The sequence below is a fragment of the Accipiter gentilis genome, chromosome 21 (assembly GCF_929443795.1).
Source record: "Accipiter gentilis chromosome 21, bAccGen1.1, whole genome shotgun sequence".
NCBI classification, from domain to species: Eukaryota; Metazoa; Chordata; class Aves; order Accipitriformes; family Accipitridae; genus Astur; species Astur gentilis.
The window spans coordinates 4,037,883-4,059,605 of NC_064900.1; the positions used below are offsets into that span (position 1 = coordinate 4,037,883).

The 21,723-nt window shown below is 43.0% G+C and overlaps 1 protein-coding gene across 3 annotated transcripts in view; it reads right to left on the bottom strand.

Moving 5' to 3' along the window:
• Positions 1 to 21,649, bottom strand: part of CHD1L (chromodomain helicase DNA binding protein 1 like) — a 31,474-nt gene extending 9,825 nt beyond the window's left edge. For 2 of the 3 annotated variants that reach the window (XR_007509061.1, XM_049824655.1), the window contains exons 1-18: positions 21,513 to 21,649; positions 20,050 to 20,162; positions 19,177 to 19,283; positions 17,803 to 17,917; positions 15,616 to 15,647; positions 13,390 to 13,471; positions 12,129 to 12,291; positions 11,636 to 11,791; positions 10,309 to 10,401; positions 9,751 to 9,847; positions 8,251 to 8,324; positions 7,037 to 7,147; positions 5,309 to 5,423; positions 4,719 to 4,872; positions 3,454 to 3,619; positions 1,968 to 2,113; positions 1,432 to 1,595; positions 516 to 724 (exon numbers count right to left, since the gene is read on the bottom strand). Coding sequence is in view for 2 of the 3 variants with exons in the window: in XM_049824655.1 (XP_049680612.1) it covers positions 516 to 724; positions 1,432 to 1,595; positions 1,968 to 2,113; positions 3,454 to 3,619; positions 4,719 to 4,872; positions 5,309 to 5,423; positions 7,037 to 7,147; positions 8,251 to 8,324; positions 9,751 to 9,847; positions 10,309 to 10,401; positions 11,636 to 11,791; positions 12,129 to 12,291; positions 13,390 to 13,471; positions 15,616 to 15,647; positions 17,803 to 17,917; positions 19,177 to 19,283; positions 20,050 to 20,162; positions 21,513 to 21,609 (2,194 nt within the window). In the remaining variant the exon portion in view is untranslated. Of the gene's footprint in view, positions 1 to 515; positions 725 to 1,431; positions 1,596 to 1,967; positions 2,114 to 3,453; positions 3,620 to 4,718; positions 4,873 to 5,308; positions 5,424 to 7,036; positions 7,148 to 8,250; positions 8,325 to 9,750; positions 9,848 to 10,308; positions 10,402 to 11,635; positions 11,792 to 12,128; positions 12,292 to 13,389; positions 13,472 to 14,789; positions 14,874 to 15,615; positions 15,648 to 17,802; positions 17,918 to 19,176; positions 19,284 to 20,049; positions 20,163 to 21,512 lie in introns of those variants that run through there. The other variant, XM_049824656.1, reaches the window with a different exon arrangement.
• Between the last annotated feature and the right edge of the window lie 74 nt (positions 21,650 to 21,723).

Sequence of the window (21,723 nt, forward strand, 5' to 3'; positions counted from 1 at the left end):
CTCAGCTTTAGTGTCTTAACAGAGGTCCTTAAATTAAAGACTAGCCTAGAGCCTCTGTATTGTCAGTGTTGAGATATGAGCACTGAGATATAGAAACTCTGTCCTGAGCCTCTGGAAGTGCCTGTCTGTGTCTGCTGACTGCATAAGGGAGAAGATTTTCAATATCTCAATTCAATCTCTACAGCTTCCATGGGATGAAGAAAAGGCCCTGCTCTCAGGAGGAACTGTCCCCACTTGGCCACAGACATAAAATTTCAAGCCATACAGGCACCTTTCAAGAGGCTCACCCATAAATCCAGAGAGGGCATGAAGAGACCGATGTACACCCTGCTAGCACTTCTGTGGCTTATACACGGTGGAGTAGAGGCTGTATTGCCTCTGTGCCACCCAAGATTAAGTCAGACTGAAATCCCAGTTATTTCAGTCTGGATGGGAATTAGAAACTATTGAGCTAGTAGGGACAATTCAGCCCCCTTGTCCACCCCACCCAACATTACTGTTGTTGTAAGTCCCACCTAGACAGTGGACAATAATGGCATCCTCCTCTTCTGCTTTGGGGTGGGTGACATCTCCCATGACGTACTTGATACAGTTCAGGTCTGCATCTTTGTAATCTAAATCCATGTTCAGCCCAGCCTCATCCTCCTCAAATTCTTCCTCAGAATCACCTTCCTCTGAAGGAAGGCAAGTAGATGTGTAATGATTTGCCTCCCACCAGGCCATCCTGAAACAAAACAAGAGAAGATGATGTTTAACAAAAAACAAAGGTGGGGGGCACACACCTTGTTTTAAATCATTGCACTGAAACACAGGAGACCCAGACTTGCATTTCCTCTGCTCCCCTCCCCTACTTTAGACTGGAAGAAAGTTTACCATAGTTATCTGTGACACTAAGAGTCACATGCCAGTGTCATAAGCCAATTACAGGCATGGAAAAAGCGAGCATAGTGGTGAAAAGGAATAACATCTGGGAAACAAGGAGGGGAAAGTTAAGACACATGCCAGACAGTCACAGATGTCAGACCAATACAGAGCAGCCAACTGTGACATTTCAGAAAGCTTCTACCAAAAGCTCATTGTACATTCAGATATGGGGTTCTTACTCAGGCCACGCTCTAGGAATTAAATTTGAGGTCAGGCAGTGTATTCAGGGGAAAAGAACCCTTCCTAGGGGCTCAAGCCATTTTTCCACCTGCACATCCCTACATTATGCAGTTTGAGCACACAGAGAGAAACATCCTGATGTATGAAGTCAACTCTCTCATGAGGGTGGCCTGCAGCCATTTTGTCATCTTCTCCTTCCCTTATCCCCAGCCCCACCTGCCAGAGTGGGTACAGAGCACGACTTGTTTTCCTCAATCAGACATGGATTTCTAAAGTATAGTGTAACAGACATCAGCTTACAAGTAGTAGATGCAGTACAAACCATACTTTTTCTTGTGTTCTGCCTCTGCTTTTGCCTTCTTCTTTTCCTCCATGAGCCTTGCTCTCTTTGCTGCTGCTTCTTGGCGCTTCTTCCTCCTAGCCTCCAGCTCCTCTGGGCTCAACAAGTGCTTCCTCCTGGTTGACTGTTCCCGGAGGCCTGTGAGAAGGGCCTGGAGAAAGAAAGAAGTATCATGGAAACAAATTACTCATCTTAAAGCCATGTCTGGTGCCCACCTTAACCTACACTCCTTTCCCATTTGTGTACTTGTCCACAGGTCTTAATCATCAGATCCCAATTGTCATAAAATATGTGGTTCTGTGACCTAAATATATACGAGTGCCCTGCACATTATATCTCTGATCTGTTATCAGAATTGCTGAATTGTCAAGCCCTCACATTCAAGAGCCAACTTTACTACATTGACATCCAAATCTTTTAACGTGCCTTCTGCAAGTCATAGGTAAAGAGAGAAAACCATCAGCCTTGTTCTCCACAAGCAAATGAAAGAGCATCATGTGCCTTGTCATGTCTTTTGTCTTACGTTTGCTTTGTTCCGGAGAGCTCTCCCTTCCTTACTGGTCTCTTCAGTCAAGGTTTTCTGAAGATCCAAAAGCTGATCAAATGCTTTTCTATCTTCTCTGCTGGGTTCTTTTGAATAATCTTTGCCTTCATACACATACATGTGATCTTTAAAAAATGATTAGAAAGTGTAAAAAGGAACTGAACGCCACTAACATCTAAAATGTACAGTGAGATCAAAAGAAATTTGGCTTCTCTGTAATGCTGTTCTACCCTCAGCAGAAAAAGATACTCTCTCTCATCATTTTTTTGTATGACCAGTGTCAGCACCACACAGAAACAAGAGAATCAAGATTTACTTCCTTAGGCAAAGCTTTTAATTTAAGTCATACTGGCAAAGAACCTCTCTTCTTATTTTGGTCAATTAACTATTTTAAGTTGTGGGTCCATCACCGTTCTTTTTTGAACATTCCATCTCTGTCAGCAGTGAATCCATTTAGCTTTGCTATCTAGTTACAGGCAACTTTTGTAAAAGGACAGTAAACTTTTGCTTTTGAGCTCCCAAACAAAATAAAAGCACAGAACTCTGGCAGCCCAGAGTTACTGCTCATCAGGTGAGCTATTTTCCCAATAACTATTACACAGTGTGGTTCCACTGCTCCTCTTTAAGTTACCAACAGAAAATACCACTCTTTAGCTCTCAGCAAATAATTACTGGTTGCTGGCAACTGCTGCAGGACAGGCAATACCTAACCTGCAGGGCTGTATTTCTACTTCAGTTACAGATCTATATTTAAGTACTACCGTGTACTCAAAACAGAAATTCAGTCTTTCTCACTGAATTTGACACTAGAATAGGGAAAGTATCCTTAGAATTTATTCTCATATAGTATGGGGCTATGAAAAACTAACTGCAGTTGTGTCACATGTGGACTGGAAGGTAGAGTACTGAAGACAGAGTAGGTTTGTTCTAGTTGCTTAGACTCCATGACTCTGCATTTCTTATCTCACATTTTGGAATTTAAGGTCATTTTAACTTATGATCTTCATGGCCAATAATCTTTTGTTTGGAGATAAATACAGCACACCTGCTACATAGTCTTTCCTGAAGTTACCCTTATATGTCTAAAACTGTAGAGCTATCTTAATGGTTCTCTGTGGGAAAAACAGCATCTGCAATTTGAGTATTTCCCCTTTTCTCATGAATTTCACCTGAGTTCTCAACATATTTGAAGTACATGAAGGAATTCAGCCCCCCAGCCACTAAACTGGGAAAGTATTGTTACTATTATCTTACAAATAGGCAAATAAGGACACAAAAAGAAGAAAAAGACCAATAAAGGCTTGGAAATAAAAGTTGTTGATAGGCCACGAACAAAATCCAAGTTACTCAATTACAAGTCCACTTTTCTTCTTGCTGCCTGAGAAATACCACCCCTGCCTGGGAAGCCTTCTCTAAGTGCACCCAAGTGTCATGCATTTCATAGGTATTTAAATTATTAACTTACTCTCTGTATCCTCCTCTTCTCTCTCTTCTTTGCATGGCAGCACAACATCCATGACCCACTTCCCTCCTTCTGTCTCTCCAAGGATGTTTTCTAGTTCCACATCCTGTATAGTACTCCCCTCAGAGGAGAGCAATTTATCCAAGCCAAATTTCAAGATTTCACTCAGCTTCAACAAAGAGAAGGGGAAGTTCTGTATTAATATCTCCTAATACCATGCCAATCCCAGTGTCTCAAGCTCCTCAGGCTTAAATGCAAAGGATATATAAGTGGAGAAATCTAAGCCTTAAGGTTACCTGTCAAAATACTTATGCTTTAACATGCTTAGTTCTCCCAACACCTGATGGGACAGGCCCCTACAACGTGTCTCCCTCAAACATAACTCATCCAGACTTGAACAGTCATTTTTTTTCAGGGCTAAATGACAAAACAGCATTGTACTGACTGCATTCAAGCAGCTTTCTTCGTAGCCAGAAAGACCAGGCTTGGTTTTGCCCCCAACTCCTTTAAAACAAAAGCTTAAATACTACAAAAATCCATGGGGACAAAAATATCAGCATGGAATTTCCTACGGGCTCAGTTCCACTTCTCCCATGGAAACTATAATTGCCGAGATACATGCTGACAGGGCGGGGAGGGGAGGCCGCGGGGGAAAGGATACACTAATTCAAAACCTCTCCCAGGTTTAGCCGCATACAGGGGATACATTCCCCAAAATGCCATTTTGCTTAAGGTTTTCAACCCAAGTTCTCAGCACAAACCTCAGCTTTCAGGTCAGAATTATAAATCATGCCCTGACTCCTGAGATACTCAATTTGCCAAGACGTCAACAGAAGGCTGACCGAGTTTCAGACTAGCAACCAAAAGCTGACTAAGTACTTATCATCAGCTCTCTCTGTGAGAGAAAAGCACAAAGACAGGTAAGTTCTAGAAACAATGAGTCAGTTTCCACTGTAGACCTGTTATAATTAAAAATAAACAAGTAAAACAAGGAGAGGTTCTGCTCTCCCCTCTTCTCCAAGAAAACAAACACTTTTTCACCAATGGATGAGTCTCAAAATCATAAAACCTGTCTTCAAACTTCAGATCTTGTCTAGACCTGGAATGTCATTTGGTTCCTGAGACATGCAAAAGCTGACGTGTCAATGCACAACTTCTCCAAAACATAAGTGTTTGGCTAGGTTCATATCAGACATGAATATAGAAATGTCCCAGATTGTTTCTGAAGACATTACTGGAGTCAAATTGAGGATATAGCTCTACTTTACCTGTAACTCTGCTGCTCCCTGAGGCTTGGGTGCTCCCAGAGCAAACTGACCCCCTTCTACAATGGCATTTGTCAGCCGAAGCTTAGAAGCAGCTCTTCGGTAGATTATTTCTTCAATTGTATCTCGCCCAATCAAGCGGATAATTTTGACAGGCCTTGAAAAGTTTAAGAAAATTCTTATTATTTTCCTTTTTTTGAGGTGCACTAAAGCTGCTTCCTCACACTATGCCCTCACACACTCCTTTGGTAGGGAAAAAAGGCAAGAACAAAATCAACAAAAATAGTCAGCAGAAATGTAATGCTGATAACAATTGCTTCGTGACACAGAAGAAATGCTCACTGCAGAAGTGCAAGCAAACCTCCAGATTCCCTTTCCTCCTCCAAATCTACAAAGCTCCCACCCTAGACACGTGACAAGGACAAGACTGCATGAGGCTGCAACAGAAAAACGAAGACATAAAATTCTCTCTGCCCTCCTTCTTTGATCTTCCATCTATTGTCCTTTAATCCTCCATTGCCTATGGATAGGGAAAGCAATACTTAGAGACCAAGAGAGTCAGCAATCAAACCAGAGGTAGCAATATTTCTCACTTGTGCTGCCCAATTCGGTGAGCTCGTGCTATTGCTTGCAAGTCATTTTGTGGATTAAAATCACTATCGGTAAAAATAACTGTATCTGCTGCTGTCAGGTTCATGCCAACTCCACCTACAAACAAAGAAGGTCACAAAATAAGTCACCAGCAGAAAATAAAGGAGAAGCTGGAAAATTTACGTTACGCAAGGTTCTGTCAGATCTGATCAACTGTATCCAACTCAATCCATCTCTCAAGCCCAAATCTAAGTCTCTTAAGGATCTAAAAAGATGGGTAATTACGCCTTCCATTTCCAGCTTCTAGCTTTCTGCAACAGCCCAAACCTAAGCTGTACTGTGCAATGTAATAAAAAAATATAGGGTGCAAGTGAACCAATGCAAAGGGGACTGGTTGTCAAGACTGATGAACACGGACATATTCTTCTGCTGGCAGGCAGATCAACCCAGCAAGGACTGGCTTCACTGAGGCTATAAGGGACTGCCCAAGTCATGACTTGGCTGCATACAGAAGCAACATGTAAATACACTGCTGAAACAGTGGAAAACACTAGGCCCAACTATACAATAACCAGAGCCTAGGTATTTACATGATCTAAAAGTTTTGGAGGTTAGATTTTGGGCTCTCATGGAATAAAAATCCCCAAACCCTACAGTTAATTATGTGTTTTTTTAATACCCACTATTGTGACTACATACTATAGGTAAAGAGGAGGGAACCTGCTGCCTTACACTTCTTCCAGCTAATGCCAAGCACCTCTTCACAGCAATCAGAACATCCCTGCAAGTGGAGACAGTCATGCACCTGAAAAATCTCTATCCTTAACACTAATGGAAATACTGTTAGCACACTCGTTCCCAGCTGAATACAAGATGCTTTGGCCAGACATAGCAATGTGCAGAAAAAAACAAATGTAAGTATAGCTGACATGGGCAGGGAGAGTTCAGGCAATGTGGCAAGAGACACACTTATTCCTACTATCTAGCATTAGGTGCTTCTCTTCAGTCTCTCTACATAATCCCCTCAATGCACTGCAGTATCACTGGAGCCAGGATCATCCAGGAAAGTCTGACCAGAAGCCCAAAGGAAAACTTAGTTCAAGTTTGATGTTTGAGATCAAGCAATGTGGATCCCTCCTCTGGAGACAAGCCTGCCTCTGTTTGAAGAGAGAGACGGGTAAGTTTGAAACTGTGTAGAAGACACAGATCTGCCTGAGGAACTAAGAGGGGAAGAAGCACAGATGGCAGTCCCATTGCGTTCTCTGCAGTCTCAGGACAGTAAAAGGCTCTCATTTGAGTGTGTCTGCCAGCTAGAGAGCATGTCCATGTTTAGCAAACTTGAGAAGCAATTCCACCAGCTTACTTAAAGGAAGTCTGTTCCTGCCTGAAGTCTGGTCCTTGTAGAAATAAGATGCTAGTGACATTCCTCAAGCTCAACCTGATACAGGGACAGGCATTATGGGACTTGCAATTTAAAAAAAAAAAAAAAAAAAAAGTAACTCAGGTGGCTGCAATATGAAAAGCATCTTAACATCAACTGCCAAAAGGAAAGCACAGAAACCAGATATCCTAGCTGAGAGACCCAAGTTCAGGATGTGTCTTGTCTCCCTCAAAAATCCCCCACATGAACAGGCTCTGCAGGATTCAGAACTCCCTGAAATCTTGCAAGAGCAAGCCAAAGAAGAGTGCAGAAGCAAGATGGGTTGTTTGTCTCACCTTTCCTTACTTACCTGCTCTGGTGCTCAGCAGGAAGATGAAGATGGGCTGTTGACCAAAGTTCTTAATGGCAAGGTGTCTCTCTTCACCCCTAACAGAACCATCCAGCCGCTCATAGCTGTAGCCTTTTCAAACAAGCAACATGTATGTTTCTGAAATTCTGCCTATATTCTTACCTTCTTACCTCATTCTCTATTGTCTCACTGCTGTCCTGAATCTTTTTATGCCAAATCCTCCTGCCCTGATTCTCATTTTATTGCCTTCAACTCCTTCATTCTTTCCCAGTTAAACCTCGTATAAACTGAAATAGTGACCCTGACTTCCAGATTGACTGTTGGCAAAGGGTAATTTAGCTAAGTCTGAAGCAGAGACTCTTAGCATTTAATTCATTGGTTGGAAACACAACAGGAAAATTCAGAGCCAAAGCAAAAGAACATTAGCACACAGTTTCATTTCAGACTATGCCGTGCTGGCCGTTGGCCCCACAAAACAGGCCAACAACCATTGGATCCTCCTTATGCAAACTCCCACAGACTTCAATGTGTGCTTTCCTGTGAGCAAGCAGTATGGGATATGGCCCTACATTTGGCTTTATCCTATGTTATTAGTTGTCCAAAACCATAAACACCAAACAAAAGCCTCTTTCATGGGAAATCCTACGTAGGCATGGAGCCATGTGGATTGAAACAAAAGAAAGTGTCCCAAGAACACTTTGGTAACCTTGCCAAAAATGGTCTGATCCAACCTGTCCTTGCAGACATGTTGGGGCCCCACTGCCAACAACTTTTTAAATGAAAAATTAATCTACTGGTATGTATGTGGCCCAATTTGCGTTTTGTGCTGGGCAAACTGAATCTAGAGCAAGTCTATCGCCTTCAGTGCTACTACTTCAGCACTCTGGTACATAATTGAACACAGGTATATAATGAAACATTGCTACCTTGCCATCTGTTTAGCTCCATTTTATTGAGGAACCAAAGCTGAAACTACTTTGAAGAACATTTAAGTGCCAGCTCATTTCAGGCAGGTGGTAACACAGCAAAGAACTGAACTCAAGACCTTCCAGCTCACAGCACCACTGCAATACTATGGTTTCTAGCTACTAAGAAGAAATAAGTCCTCATCACAGTCCCTTCTCCATTCCAGGCAGATCAACCACATCAGAGGAACAATATATGGCAGAGATCATTAGGATAAGACCTCTGCCACAAAAGCATACAGAGCATACCTCTATAGTCCATGTAGTCTTGCAGGATATCAAGCAGTTGAGTCATCTGAGAAAACAGCAAGACACGGTGGCCACTGGAAGAGGAACACGAGACACCAAGAGCCTCAACATACTGTGACAGCATTTCACAGAGTGGTAGAGGGGTTACAATAGCTTAACCAGTCACTGTTACATTGCAAGGCCTCATCAGCTCTGTACACTAGTGCCATGGCCCATTCCCTCACCACATTTTCAGCCCCACATCCAGATGCAAGCAGTCAGCCTCATCTGCCATCATCAGTTGCCATGCCTAGAGTCGCAGAGATGTAACAAGGCTCTGGCACAACTCCACTGCTGGCTGGATGCAGCCTGGTGAGAATCCAAAGAAGCCTGTCTAAAAGGATCCTCAGCTTCAACCTAGCATCACGACATCTTCCTCACCACGTGACCTGCCACACCAGACTGCTCTCAAATCACACACTACAAAGCATCTTAAATGCTGGGAAAATGTAGTGTCAGCATCTCTGTGACAGCAGAGCATTTTCTCCTCCAGCAAATGACCCTCAGAGATCAAACTCTGCCTACAATCACGTGTAAGTGAGAAATCAACTCTCCTCCCTCCCAGCTCTAGGCCTCAGTGCTCTGTTTAAATCAGACTTCGCTGTAGAGCAGAACACAGGCGTTTTCAAGTCCAGAATTTGCACAGGGCTGCTCCTGTGGCAAAGGCATTCAAGGGAGAGACACCCACTCACAAGGTGCTACACAGCAGAAGGACAAAGACCTCCACAACCATATCAGAACTTCCGAAGGTCTGTTGAAGCTCTGTCCTTTGGAAGTAGTCAAAGGGAAATCGCAGCCCAATTAAGAGAGAAGGTTGAGTTTGCATCATGCAGGAGGCACTGCTTCACAGACTGCATAAAAATGTAAACCGCAGTTTGATTTGCCTCCCATTGGAGAGCTGGAAGTGAATACCCAAGGTCCTTTGGTTCCAAGTTCTGAAGTCACCAGAGCCCAGCACCAGGAGTTCTGAATGCCATTCCTAAAGGTAAAGTTTCAGCTGCTTCTTGGTTTTTGGTTCAGTCAAATTTCTTTTTCACATTTGCTATGCATTCTGCCTCCCAGACTAACACAGGCATGGTAGCACAAAGGCACTCAACTGGTGCATTGGAGGCTACTCGCAGGAAACCCACAGTTAAACCAGCTATGCTGAATACCATGTCAGATGGTTATTCTCCCAGGCTGCCAAATATGAGAACATGTGAGAGAGTTAGTGAAATGTTTTGAGAAATGTTTAAAGGGAAGCTATAAAAATCCTTGAGGTTCCTCTACCATCTCTAATGCAGCTCCTTATACTGAAATGACTTCTTTCAGGTAGTCAGTAATGTGCAACAAATAGGGCAGTGCTTGTGTTGTGATGAATATCTGCTCAATCTATGGCTAAATAAGGTAGTCTGACTTCCCAGTTTACCTTGTCTCCCTATGCCAACCCTGCCCTGTCTTCTTCACTCCAACATGACATACCCAGAATACAAGAATGAAAGGAGTTTATCCAACAAACACAGTTTGCCACTGGCTTCAACAATATGGTCTCCAATCTCAAACGGTTCTGGCTCAACACCTAGAACAGAAAGGAGTTTCAGAAGCAGACCTAATACCATGCAAATAACAACTCAACAGCGGTCAACTTTAGTGTGTCTGCGCTGCCAACTATCGCCAAGCAGATCCCCATGATGCTTGCTTGAGAAGTCATGATCCTTCTCTGTCTCTAAAGAACACGCTCAGTAGTTCACAAAGCATTGTTATTTCATCGTTTAGGTGAGAGCAAATGCATTGATGAGAAAACAAGTGGAGAGCTGCAGTGAGAAACTCAGACTTCACACAGTCCCCTACTTTATTCCTCATTATTGATGAGCTGTCATAAGTTGGAACTGGTCAGAAACTCACAGCTGGTTCTGATTCAAGTACAACATTGTTTATTACTTGCTGCTTCTAAGTATTACACTGCCAAGCAATAATAAAAAACCATTGTGTAAAACAAGAAACTTATTTCTATTTCAAGAGAGAGGAGTGCTTTCTTACCATTGAAAAGGTATGGGTGGGCAACACACTTCCGAAGCTGAATTAAGACGTTCTGAAGTGTAACCTTTCTTCCTGTTTCACTTTCAAATGCATCTGGAACAAAGAGCACAGAAAAAGATCTGAGCAGGAAAGCCCATGCTCCATCAATGGGTGTGACTGGGAATGCCTGGGCACCAAGCACTCCTCTGCAGTGCTTCAGCACTGGAGTATTTCTCTCTGCATATCACATATGCATTTGAATTTCCATCTCAAGAGTAACACATCTGTTTTCATGGACCAAACAAAGTTTCCCTCACAGTTTTTGGACATGCCTTTAGAAAAAGACCCTGATGAAAACTACTCTGCCTTGTCAAATTCCCTGAAACTTTCTGGACTCCCTGGAAAGAGTCACTGTCATTTTTCTAAGAGTGAATTATAGATCTAGAAATCATCAAAAATAGTGAAGAAGTTTGGTGCAGTTCATTCAAATTTTCCAACAAAAAACAGTAATGCAGCAGAGTCAAGATCTACTGGGCAACCAGGAAATTATGAAGGGTTGCACTGTTGTGAGGAGGAAAAGAACATATGTGCACATATGCTGACTTTATAAGAAGGTTCAGCCTGCCTGGTGATGTGCATGCAAAGTGCGATTGGCTCCTTGATGCATCAGGCATTAGCCCTAGAAGAACAAAAGGTCTCCATCCCCCCAGTTTTACTTCCCCTACAACACATAAGCACTGGCAAGCCATATGATGTGGTATGCCTCGATAGAAAAGGAGGATTTGAGAGAGAAGCAAATACTTTCTCTCTCATACCTCAGGATGCTTTGTTACAGTTAGTTCATGCGTGAAGTGACAAGGAGTGAGCTATAACAGTAAGAGTCTGTGGATGCATTGTCTATATGGCCCTGTGTTTTCCCAAGAAACTCATATCTACATCCAGTACATTTAAATTTCCTGCATGGCATCTGTACTACTATTGGAAAATTCGCAAAAAAACACAGATCCAAAATTTCCTGTACTATTCTTTTTTCTGAATACAAAAACATGGAATAGGAGCAGACTTACTTGATAATAAGTATTTTTAATTACAGGCTTGCCCAAAGCTGAATCCTGAAGCTGACCCTCCCCAGCTCTGCAAAAGCTCAGCTCTAGATTTATATGTCTCTGATGTTATCACAAGTTAAAAAATCACAAATCAAGCAGCCCAAAGCACTGAATTTGGCATGTTCATTCTATGCATATTCTGCAGACCAAAGTACCTTCTCCTTCACAACAGAGCATGGATTTACAAAAGGAATTAATTTTGGTTTTAAAATTAGCTGATAGGTTTGAAACCCCTCAGTTACCTAGATCTTTCATCAAAATGGCCTTGTAGTACTTCCTTTGCAGAGCTGACATTCCATGGTACAGAACCACCTCCACCTTCTTTGGCAGCTCTGCAGCCACCTCAGACTTGACTCTTCGAAGCAAAAATGGCTGCAGAAGATTGTGCAATTCCTTGGCTACACAGACGCAGGGAGAAAAAAGAGCAAACTACTGCATTAAACGTAAGGAATTTATACAGTACCTTCAAAACTATACTTTCAAAATAAATATATAAGGAACTTTACATCTATCAGTGCAATGATTCAAGCCCGATTTTACAGAGAAACGAAAACACAGCTGCATACCTTAAATACATAAGAGCTACATTAAAGTAAGTAATCATTACTTTTAGTGGCTTTGTTTTAAAGCTAGTCAGCATTAAAAAAAAGGCAAATAAAGGGGACACAACATTTCTGCTTCCTAGTCAAGATAACAGCTGGTTCTGATTCAAGTACAACATTGCTTATTACTGACCTGGCTCACTCTCCTTTTCGATCGCTTGGTAATACTCAACAAACTCTTTCACTTGTTCCCTAGGAAAGATGTCAGGCTCAATAAGGCTGAGTAAGGAGTACAGTTCCTGAAGGCTGTTCTGGATTGGAGTGCCTGTGAGTAGCAGGCTGAAGCCTACTGAAAACTGAAAGAACCAGCAACAAAACAAAATTATTAGGAGAAAATAACTGGAATGAAAAGTAACTTAATATACAACTCCGCCCACACCACTCCTAAGCTTAACTTAAAGATGACAGCTGGCACAGAACTGCCCCCAGAATTCTGCAAATGTCTGCCAAAACCATCCAACATAAGGCAGTGAAATGAAACTGCGAAAGCCTATGTTCCATTTCTATTTGCTGGCTAACTGATGAACACAGCAACATCATCTGGTCCAAGTTGCTTACAGTAATCCTTGTAAAGAGAGTTGGGGAATATGGTTACCTTTGAAAAAATACAAGTCTTCTCTCAACTTTGGTAATAGAAAATATGTTAGAAGGAGAGCTAAGGTAAATCATGCCTATTTCTTTGTGACTACAGCCAAAGCTACTGAGATACAGACATCATGGACAATATGTTCAGAAGATGTAAGACTTTCAGGAATTTAATAAAAAAAATTATTTTCCAAGGTACTGTAGCTCATTGTTGCTGATGCCAACCCACACCTAATGCCCACGTTTCACTGTCATGACAAGAAGTGCAGCCTTCACTCAGGCATTCATTGTACTCTGGCAGGGTGCTTTGGAAGCTGGAGCAATTCTACTAATTTCAATTAACAAGGGTGGCTCCCTTAAATGGGACAATGGAAGTCAGAAGTTCATGACTTGAGGTCCCATGAACTAGGCAAGGGTTCCTTCACCCTCCCAGAGCTGCAGATAGCCTCTTGTCACTTCATATTGTCTTAGGTCAGCAACACCTCTACTACTTCAGTAGCACAGCTGTGGTTCAGTGCTATGTCTGGCTGCTTTACATTTTTAAGTCTCTCAAATGGCTCCAGCGTGTCAAGCCCAAACATGAGTCAGAATGAGAGATAAGCTCCAAATACTGTCCACCTCCATGCAAAGCCAACAAGATAGGCCTTTATCTGTCTGCCACTAAATAGGGGAATCTGTTCACAAACTCTGATGGAAACTGGTTGTGGCCCAGAGCCTGATAACTACTCAGAGGAACAAACAGGGAATCTGTACGCTATACCAAAGAGGAAAAAGCCTTTAGATTCTAGAAGATAGATGAGTTATTTTACCTCAGAAAGCGTCTTGTAAAGCAGAGAACTTTGATTTTTCAGTCTGTGAGCTTCATCTACAACCAAGGCAGCCCAGTTAAAGCTGAACAAACACAAAACAGCATCTTCAGATAGGGGCTGACAATTCATTCTTATAAGTACAAAAAGACTGAAATAAATGGTGGCTTTGCTTGGCTGAACTTGAGATGGTCCCACCCCATGAACAACAAGCAAACATCACAAGCAGGGTGGGAGGAATTCACAGGTACTGGTTTTCAAGAGCCAACACAGCTTCTTAACTATAGCCTGGATGAGTTTTTCTGAAATCGAAAGTAAGTAAATTCACTTCACTTTGTTGCTTTTCTCTCCACCCCCATTACTATGGGGAAAATGACATAAGAACAAGTTAGTCAAACATTCAAGGTCTATGATTTGGAAAAAGAGACATGAAACTAGGCCCTAGCATCTGTGCAAAAAACCAACTATCATGAGGTAGTGATGGCAGAGTGATTACAAGTCTTTTGCAAACCACCCAAGACAGGAGCTTCAACTTATTCTGGGTACATACAGCTACATGCAGTAGGCTTAGCTCAAGGAGGCTGCAGAATCAGTGGTGATCTAGTAGATCCACTAGGCTTAATACAAACTCCAGACCTTTTCAACTTCAGTCTTTGTGCCTGCTTATCACTAGGGTTTCAACTCACACATTGCAGAGTGATTTCCACACAGTCAAGTCTGGCTGATCGGTAGGCAAGGGAGGGAAAGCATGACCCTCCAGCTTTTCTTACCCACACACTTCTCTTCCCAGTGGAATACAAGGGCTGGAATCAGAGTGACCTACATTCTCCCCACAGCCTTTTTGTTCGCCTTGATTCCCCTCTGCTATTTAAGAGTAGTTCTCCATTGCCAGGACAGTCAAATACCATTATACTTATTCTACAGGCTCAGCAGCTGAAATGCAGAGGGGACGCTGCAGCGTGAAGCATTGCAGAAGCTCGTGCACAGAGCAGAGTCTGATCTCTCTTGCGTTACATTAGAGCAGTGCTCTTGCTCAACTCATTTGTGCTGTTACACTGCTTGTAAGGAGTGGTATTGGTGGGACATCTGATAACTGTGACCCACCTTTACAAAGTGCTTCAAGTGCTCCTACACAGGACAAGGTACAAATGATTAGTAACCACTTCTTTCAGAAGGAAGACTAGAGGGCAAAACCAACCAAACTTGATTGACATGGCTCTGATGTTATGCGCTAGCCTTAGAAGTAGGAAATTACACTGGAGCTGACATTTCTGTCACACCGGGGCTAGTTACTTGCTCTCCCTGGGTACTACATACCAGGGCTAAACTGCAAAATAAGCAGAATCATATGCAGCAGAGCAGGACATGATGTGGAACTGTAAGGACGGTATGGCGATAGCTACCTGTTGTTAGACCTGGCTTCTACCATGATGCATTCATCCAGCAAAACCTGCTATTTCCAGCAGTGACCAAGGACAGGTGCTTTCCTGAAAGACAACAGGGTGCCCATAGAAGGCCTGACTAGTTCTGGGAGATCCAAAATTGCGTCACTGGGGGGCACTGGGTTTCTGCTCCTGCAAAGATCCTCAGCCATTCACGTCTGCCCCCAGCATTTGTCAAAGCACTTACCACTACTGCAAGGCATTGGCACTATTGCTAAAAAGTATGAAAATTCCTCCCCATTTCAAGTGTAGGCTTCTGTAAAATCCTGCATGACCATTACAGTACTTCCTACCGTCTGAATTTCACCTGTATAATCAGTCTTGCTAGAAAGCATAATGCTCCAGAAGCCCTCCACAGTTCTGACTGGTGGCAAGAGGCAATAAACTTCAGGATATGGTAATAGCACATGATCACCATAGTATAATGCAGGTGAATTTCAGCAAATTTTGCATCCAATACCTTTATAATCTGAAGCTCTTGAAGATCTCCGTTCTAAATATCAGGTTTCTGGATTGATATTTAGTGTACTGCTTTAAGTCACTATGTATCATATTATTTTGAGTTAACTGGCTTGAAAACTGTCCTTGGGGGAAGTTCATGTATGCATTAGTTGACATTAAAGATTCTTCACTGAAAGTTGGTAAAGGCAAAGCTCTAATCACAAGCAAAGAACATCCTTGGCTCTTGTAAAACAACCATCGGATCTCACACACATGCAAATATACACTTAAGAAATCACTGACAGACATGCAGAATTAAATTTGAAAAAATTAAAACCAGACTCACAATTTTAGAAATGCTGCATCTTTCAGACAAATCTGCAATGAAAGAAAAGGAACCATTATTTTTGACAAGTAAATACACCAGTTAAGAAACAGAGCATCTTTTTGTCAACTTGCAAACTATGGTGGAATGGAGCAGAGTGGAATGAAGCCACTTACTACCTGAGAAAAGTAACATGACAGTTATTGTAACCACAAGCTGTTGTGATCCTACTTTTTAACTCTTCTCTGGCAAAGCACAAGCAGTAGAACCTCAGAGAATTAATAGAAATTTACAGACACCATAAATGCTCTTCACCTCTGTAAAGTTTGTTCATATCCTTCTCTTTCAGTATGAAACAGCATGCACCTTCAGCATGTTGTGGTTTAACCCCTGCTGGCAACTAAGTGCTACACAGCTGCTTGCTCACTCCCCCCTCTCAGAGGGATGGACAAAGTGAGAAAACTTGTGGGTTGAGATAAAACCAGTTTAATAATTGGAATTTAAAAAAAATTGTAATGAAATGGAAAATAACAAAGAGAGAATGTGCTGGTTTTGGCTGGGATAGAGTTAATTTTCTTCCTAGTAGCTAGTATGGGGCTATGTTTTGGACTACAGTACAGCGAAATAAAACCCAAGAAAGACAAGTGATACAAATGAAAACAATTGCTCAGCACCAGCCTACTGATGCTCAGCCAGTCTCCAAGCAGCAGCTCCTCCCCTCCCAACTTCCCCCCTAGTTTTATTGCTGAGCATGATGTCATATGCTCTGGAATATCCCTCTGGTCAGTTGGGGTCAGCTGTCCCAGCTGTGTCCCCTCCCAACTTCTTGTGTACCCCCAGCCTCCTCGCTGGTGGGTGGTGTGAGAAGCACCTGTGTAAGCACTGCTCAGCAATAAGGAAAACATCCCTGTATTATCAACACTATTTCCAGCACGAATCCAAAACATAGCCCCATACTAGCTACTGTGAAGAAATTTAACTCCATCGCAGCCAAAACCAGCACAAGCATCACAATCTTTTTGACTCTAAGCAAACACATGCTTCAGTGGATAATCTAAGCTATTACAATGACTGGCTAATATCCTAAAGTGCAAGCATTGTTTGCCCAACTTCAGATTCAAAGAGGAAGAGAAATCAGGTCACTCAAGAAATCCCCAACACAGAATTTTATCCCCAAAAGCAACAGAGACAAGAAAAATACTAGCTAAGTGAGTATCTCAATACAGTTGATCACTTTCTTCGTCTTCTTTCAGTATGAGCACCTCCATTTATCACATTCAAGACAAGGGTTATCACTGCTCCCCATTCCTACTTGTGCAACGTGGAAAAAGATGCAGGTTCAGAGTGGTCAGCACAGGTCACACAGCTCCCAGCAGGAGACAGTGAAATACTTGAAGAGAAGGAATGCAAAAGGGCAACAGGAAAGGGAGATGGGGGCGGGGGGGGGGGGGGACACACCACCAGGAGCTGTAAGTGATGCTTTGCACCTAATTTCAAGTTGGTGTGTTTGTCAAGAGATTGTTAAAATAAAATCAAATGCTGATATGAAGTAACACCCGAGTGGGACTGACTCATAAGACAAAAATAAGGGCTTTTTCCCCACTCCAGATAACTAAGCATCAGATCATGTGAAGTCCAAAGCAGTGACCCAAGGAAGCAACCCTTTTCTGGCTGATTCCATTTAGAGCAGGACAGGACCTTCTTAGGCGAGCTCTGATCAGATTCAGCCCAAAGTCCTATCAATTGTAACCGGAACCTCACCATTTTGCAGTCCAGAAGTGAGTTGTCAGAGGAGGGCACACTGAAGAGGGCACAAAAAAGGCAAACTCTTTCCAACTTGCATTGCCTGATTAATAGAATCTTAATGTCACATGTGTGTACACTTCTATTAAATGTTAAAGGTCTGTAAGGCACCATACAAAGACGATGCAGATACCATTAGCATTAGTTAGGGATGGATGTGTCTGTTTTCTTTACTCAAGGTGCAATAGAGCTATGCAGTAAGGCTGGAGTTAAAGTAGATTATTCTAGGGACACAAAAACTGCAGCAACTTAGATAAGTTGGTGAAATGGGTTACAGAGTAGAAAATCACTGAAGAAGGTCAGAGATGACTATGGAGGACAAGGCATGAGCTGGGCAGTACAGAGGAATGGAAAAGATGAGGAAAAACTTGAGCCCTCTTTTCAAGTGACAAAGACATCACGTACCTCATATGTTGTCAGGAGCGCATGGAAGCGAGATTGCTCTTTCAGGTTCTGCTGCAGTTTGGGTCGCTCCTCCTTGTTGCCTATGTATGTCACAAAGGAAAGACCTGGAGCAAACCTGTTGTCAGGAGAAAGACAAGAGCAAAAACAGTGAGCCAAGCTAAGTCTTTCATGTGTTTATGACCCTGGACCCCATTATCGAACATAGCTACTGCACAGATAATGAGAATCTCCTATCCAAACACCCTATCCCTCCTGTGAGATGTGGTTGGATCTCAGCTTTTGAATCTAAGCCCTTCCTGATTAATATGCATCTCAGGTTGGCACCTCAGCTGCCAGTTCTGGTTTGGACAAGTCCCAAGTAAACTGTGTTCTCCTAGGTCTCAAAGTACAAAGCAGATGACTGAAAACCAGTCTCATGGCCCATCTGCTATTCTGAACTGAAAAAGCTCATGAGAAGCAGGTGAATGAATACAGTTTGCCCAGTTGGGACCAAAGAATTGGCCTAAGTCATGCTAAAATAAAGGCAAACAATGTCTGAGCAAACAGGTCCAAGTCAGGGCCTCAAAAATCTATCCTCTTAGTCAAAAAGCAGATAAAACCAGTTCCATGGAGGAAGACTTGGGACCATAAAATTCTTCCTCATTTAATCCCACCACTGATATTTGCCTAATGTTCCTCCTGGATAGCTGTTCGCTGCCGATCTATGAAGGAATGCACTTTCCCCCAACTATTCCAACTGCAAGTGTATCCAAATCAGGCCAGCTCAGTTCAGAACGTAACCTGGATGACTTCAGATGCTGAGAGACAGCATTGCCCGACAGCCACACAGACAGGCTTCTGTTCTAATCTTTAACTTTCTGCTCTCCCTCTTAAAAGGAATCTTTGAGCTCCAGCTTAAAAATATACATATTCTGGACATAGCAAATGTGCCACCAGCACAGTCATTGCACCCCAGTGACAATGGGTTGCATGCACAGATGTAATGTATTTTGCATGCATATGTGAGCATGCCAAGAAAGATACTATTCAACTTGGGTCTTACCTTTCATCATACAGAATCCTGGTTGTCTTTAGCAGATTTTGCCTAAGAGAGGCTGAGCATGGAGGGTTACAAATCAATAAAAAGCAAGGAGCTAGTGGGGGCATTTGGACTGAAAGTCAGCCAATGCAAGCTGGATGAATTAATGTATACCACAGCATTGTAAAGACTATGCATTAACGGTATAGTTTGCATTGATTTCTTGGTTTAGTAGCTTCCTTTTTTACTTTTTTTCTTTTGAAAGGAAGAAAACTGTTGAACTTAGCACATTAGAAGAGAATCTTTGTAACTTGCTGTGCAAGAATATGATGAGCCAGACAACTATTGAAACTTACCTCTCCAGTTCCTCCTTCCAGTTGCTCAGAACGGACAGAGGACAAAGTATGAGAAATCTCTCATTGTTTGTTATTTTTTTTGTCAAATAAAGAAGTAGAGAAATAGTCTAGAAGGCAAAGAAAACAAATTTTTTTATAACAAGGAAAGGGTTCAACTCAGTAGCCTGAGCCTACATAAACTGTCTCCTTGTTGAGCCTTGTAGCTACTTCCCACAGGTTCTCTAGCACAAAGCAGAGCTAACAGAATATCAAATGAGATCCACCATCATGACAAAAAAGTTTAGATCCCAAAACGTGACCTCGATATCTGGAGCCCCTTTCCAAAGATCTTTCTCCCACAGTCAAAAAAAAGATCTACCATACATCACTTTCTAAAACTACCAGTTTGTTATTTAAGACCCATTGAATACCACCCACTGAACCAAAACACAGTCATTTTCCAAAAACTTAAAAAAACAACCAACCCACCCTCTGAAAAATTTACACCTGTAAATTTTAATCCATATGTTAACAAACTCAAAAATCATCTTACTGCAGGTGCATCAAAATAACATCATCCTCTCTGTACTGGCTGTGTGCTGTGCCTTCAAGTCTGCACACTATGAATTATGCATTAAGGTGTCTGTATAACATGGCCACTCATCTTTTTACAAAACCCTGAAACCTTTTTGGAGTGTTACTCAGGACTTAACAGTTGTTTTAAGTGATTAAGGAATGAAAGAAACAATGAGCTCTCTCTTTTGAGAGTGGACTTCAGAAAGGGGCTGCTTAACTGACCAATCATTAGGGTGTTTTTTCTTTTTCCTTCTGCAGAAACACTGGGCTAAAAAACACAGGTAGGCAAAGATCATTTTCCAGAAGAAGACAACACACCTGACAAGTCTTCCCAAGACCCATCTCATCACCCAGGATACAGCCATGCTGGACTTCATAGCATTGCACCAGCCAGTTTACACCTTCTATTTGATAAGGGCGAAGCTGGATGCCTGGGAATAAGAGCAATTTGTTACATTTACACAGTCATTCAATACACTCTATACACAGTTATAGCTTGAAGCCACCAGAAACAGGTCCTGCCCAGAACAGGCCTTCCCAAACATCTGCCTTACAGGAAAAGCACACCAGGTTTCAGCAGAAGTTGGTTTACCCGGCTGGAGAGCAAACACACCAGTGCTATAGCAAGTCCATTAAATTAAACCATAGTCAGGAACTTGTACACACAAAAAAATGCCCCGACTCATTACAAAGGCCTGTACAAGAAACCTAATCCAATAATTAAGCCGCTACTTTGCATTCCTAAAAGACGGCTTGATTTTCAGCTCCCACCGCTTTTTAAAAATAGGTAAGTACTACATCTAGGGATGCACTTTAGGCTACTGAAAATGCTCGTAACACTCTACTATTGTATAATAATAATTTCTGAGCAAGATGTTTTCCAGCTTTCCTATGCTTCAGCTAGGACAGACCTCAAGTGTAGGTCACTGTAGTTACTACCACCATTGCAATCCTTATTATGGAGCACAATAATCAAAACAATTACAAAACAAGCCAAGTAGGAGTTCTTAAGATCTTTCCTCGTACCCAGAATCAAATGCTGTGTATTGTTAATAGCGTTACGCCATTACTGCCCTCTCCTTCCCCGGGGAAATGCACACACTGAGCATGTGAAGTAACTCACCATCTCTCGGGAAACAGAAACCCCAAACCAGCACAGGGATTGAAATATGGGCTCCCCACAGCTAAGGAAAACACAGGAGAAGGCTGGATAGCCCAGACGCTCCCCTTTAGCATCCACCCTTCAGGCAGCAGAAAGCACTTTAAAGCATTCACGCTCAACGTCGACCCACTTTGAGGGGGATGAACGTTGCCCCGTGGATCTGTTCCCGCAGCACAGGGCTGTCTAAGACTGTTCAGAGACACGGGAGTGGTAAAAGCAGAGCTCAGGGAGCCGAGCCCCTGGCCTCAACCACCCACCTCACCGCAAAGCTGAGGCAGAGCGTGACTGAAGCAGCTGGGGAAAGATTTACACAGAGCAGCGAACAATCACCGCTATCTGAAGCAGCTGTAGCCCGCTTTTACAGGCCGGGGAGCCACCCTTATTTACACCTTTATTTAATTTCAGACCTGGGGGTTGTTAACGCGGAACCCAGCCCATTACAGCTGCACGGCACCGGGCAGCCGCAGGGCCTCCCGCCGCCCTCTCGCACAAACCGCCTCCCGCCATCCTCTCACAGAATCCGCCTTCCCGCCCCCAGACGCGCGTTACCGCTCCCTCACTACCCCCTTCCCCTCGGGTAGCCCGGAGCCTGACCGGCTACCGGCGGCAGCCCACTAACCTGTCAGACCCCACCGGTAAATGTCCGCCTCCTCCACTCCCGGACCCGCCGCCCGGGCGCTGACGGCACGGCGAAGCGCTTGGAAGAAGCTAGACATGGCGGTGCAGCCTGTCAGGCACCGGCAGACACCGCGCTGTTTCTTCCCCCGCCTCCAGCTCCGGGAAGGGTGCAGGCGCCCGCAGGGCCGGCCCATCAGGCGGGGCGAGAGCCG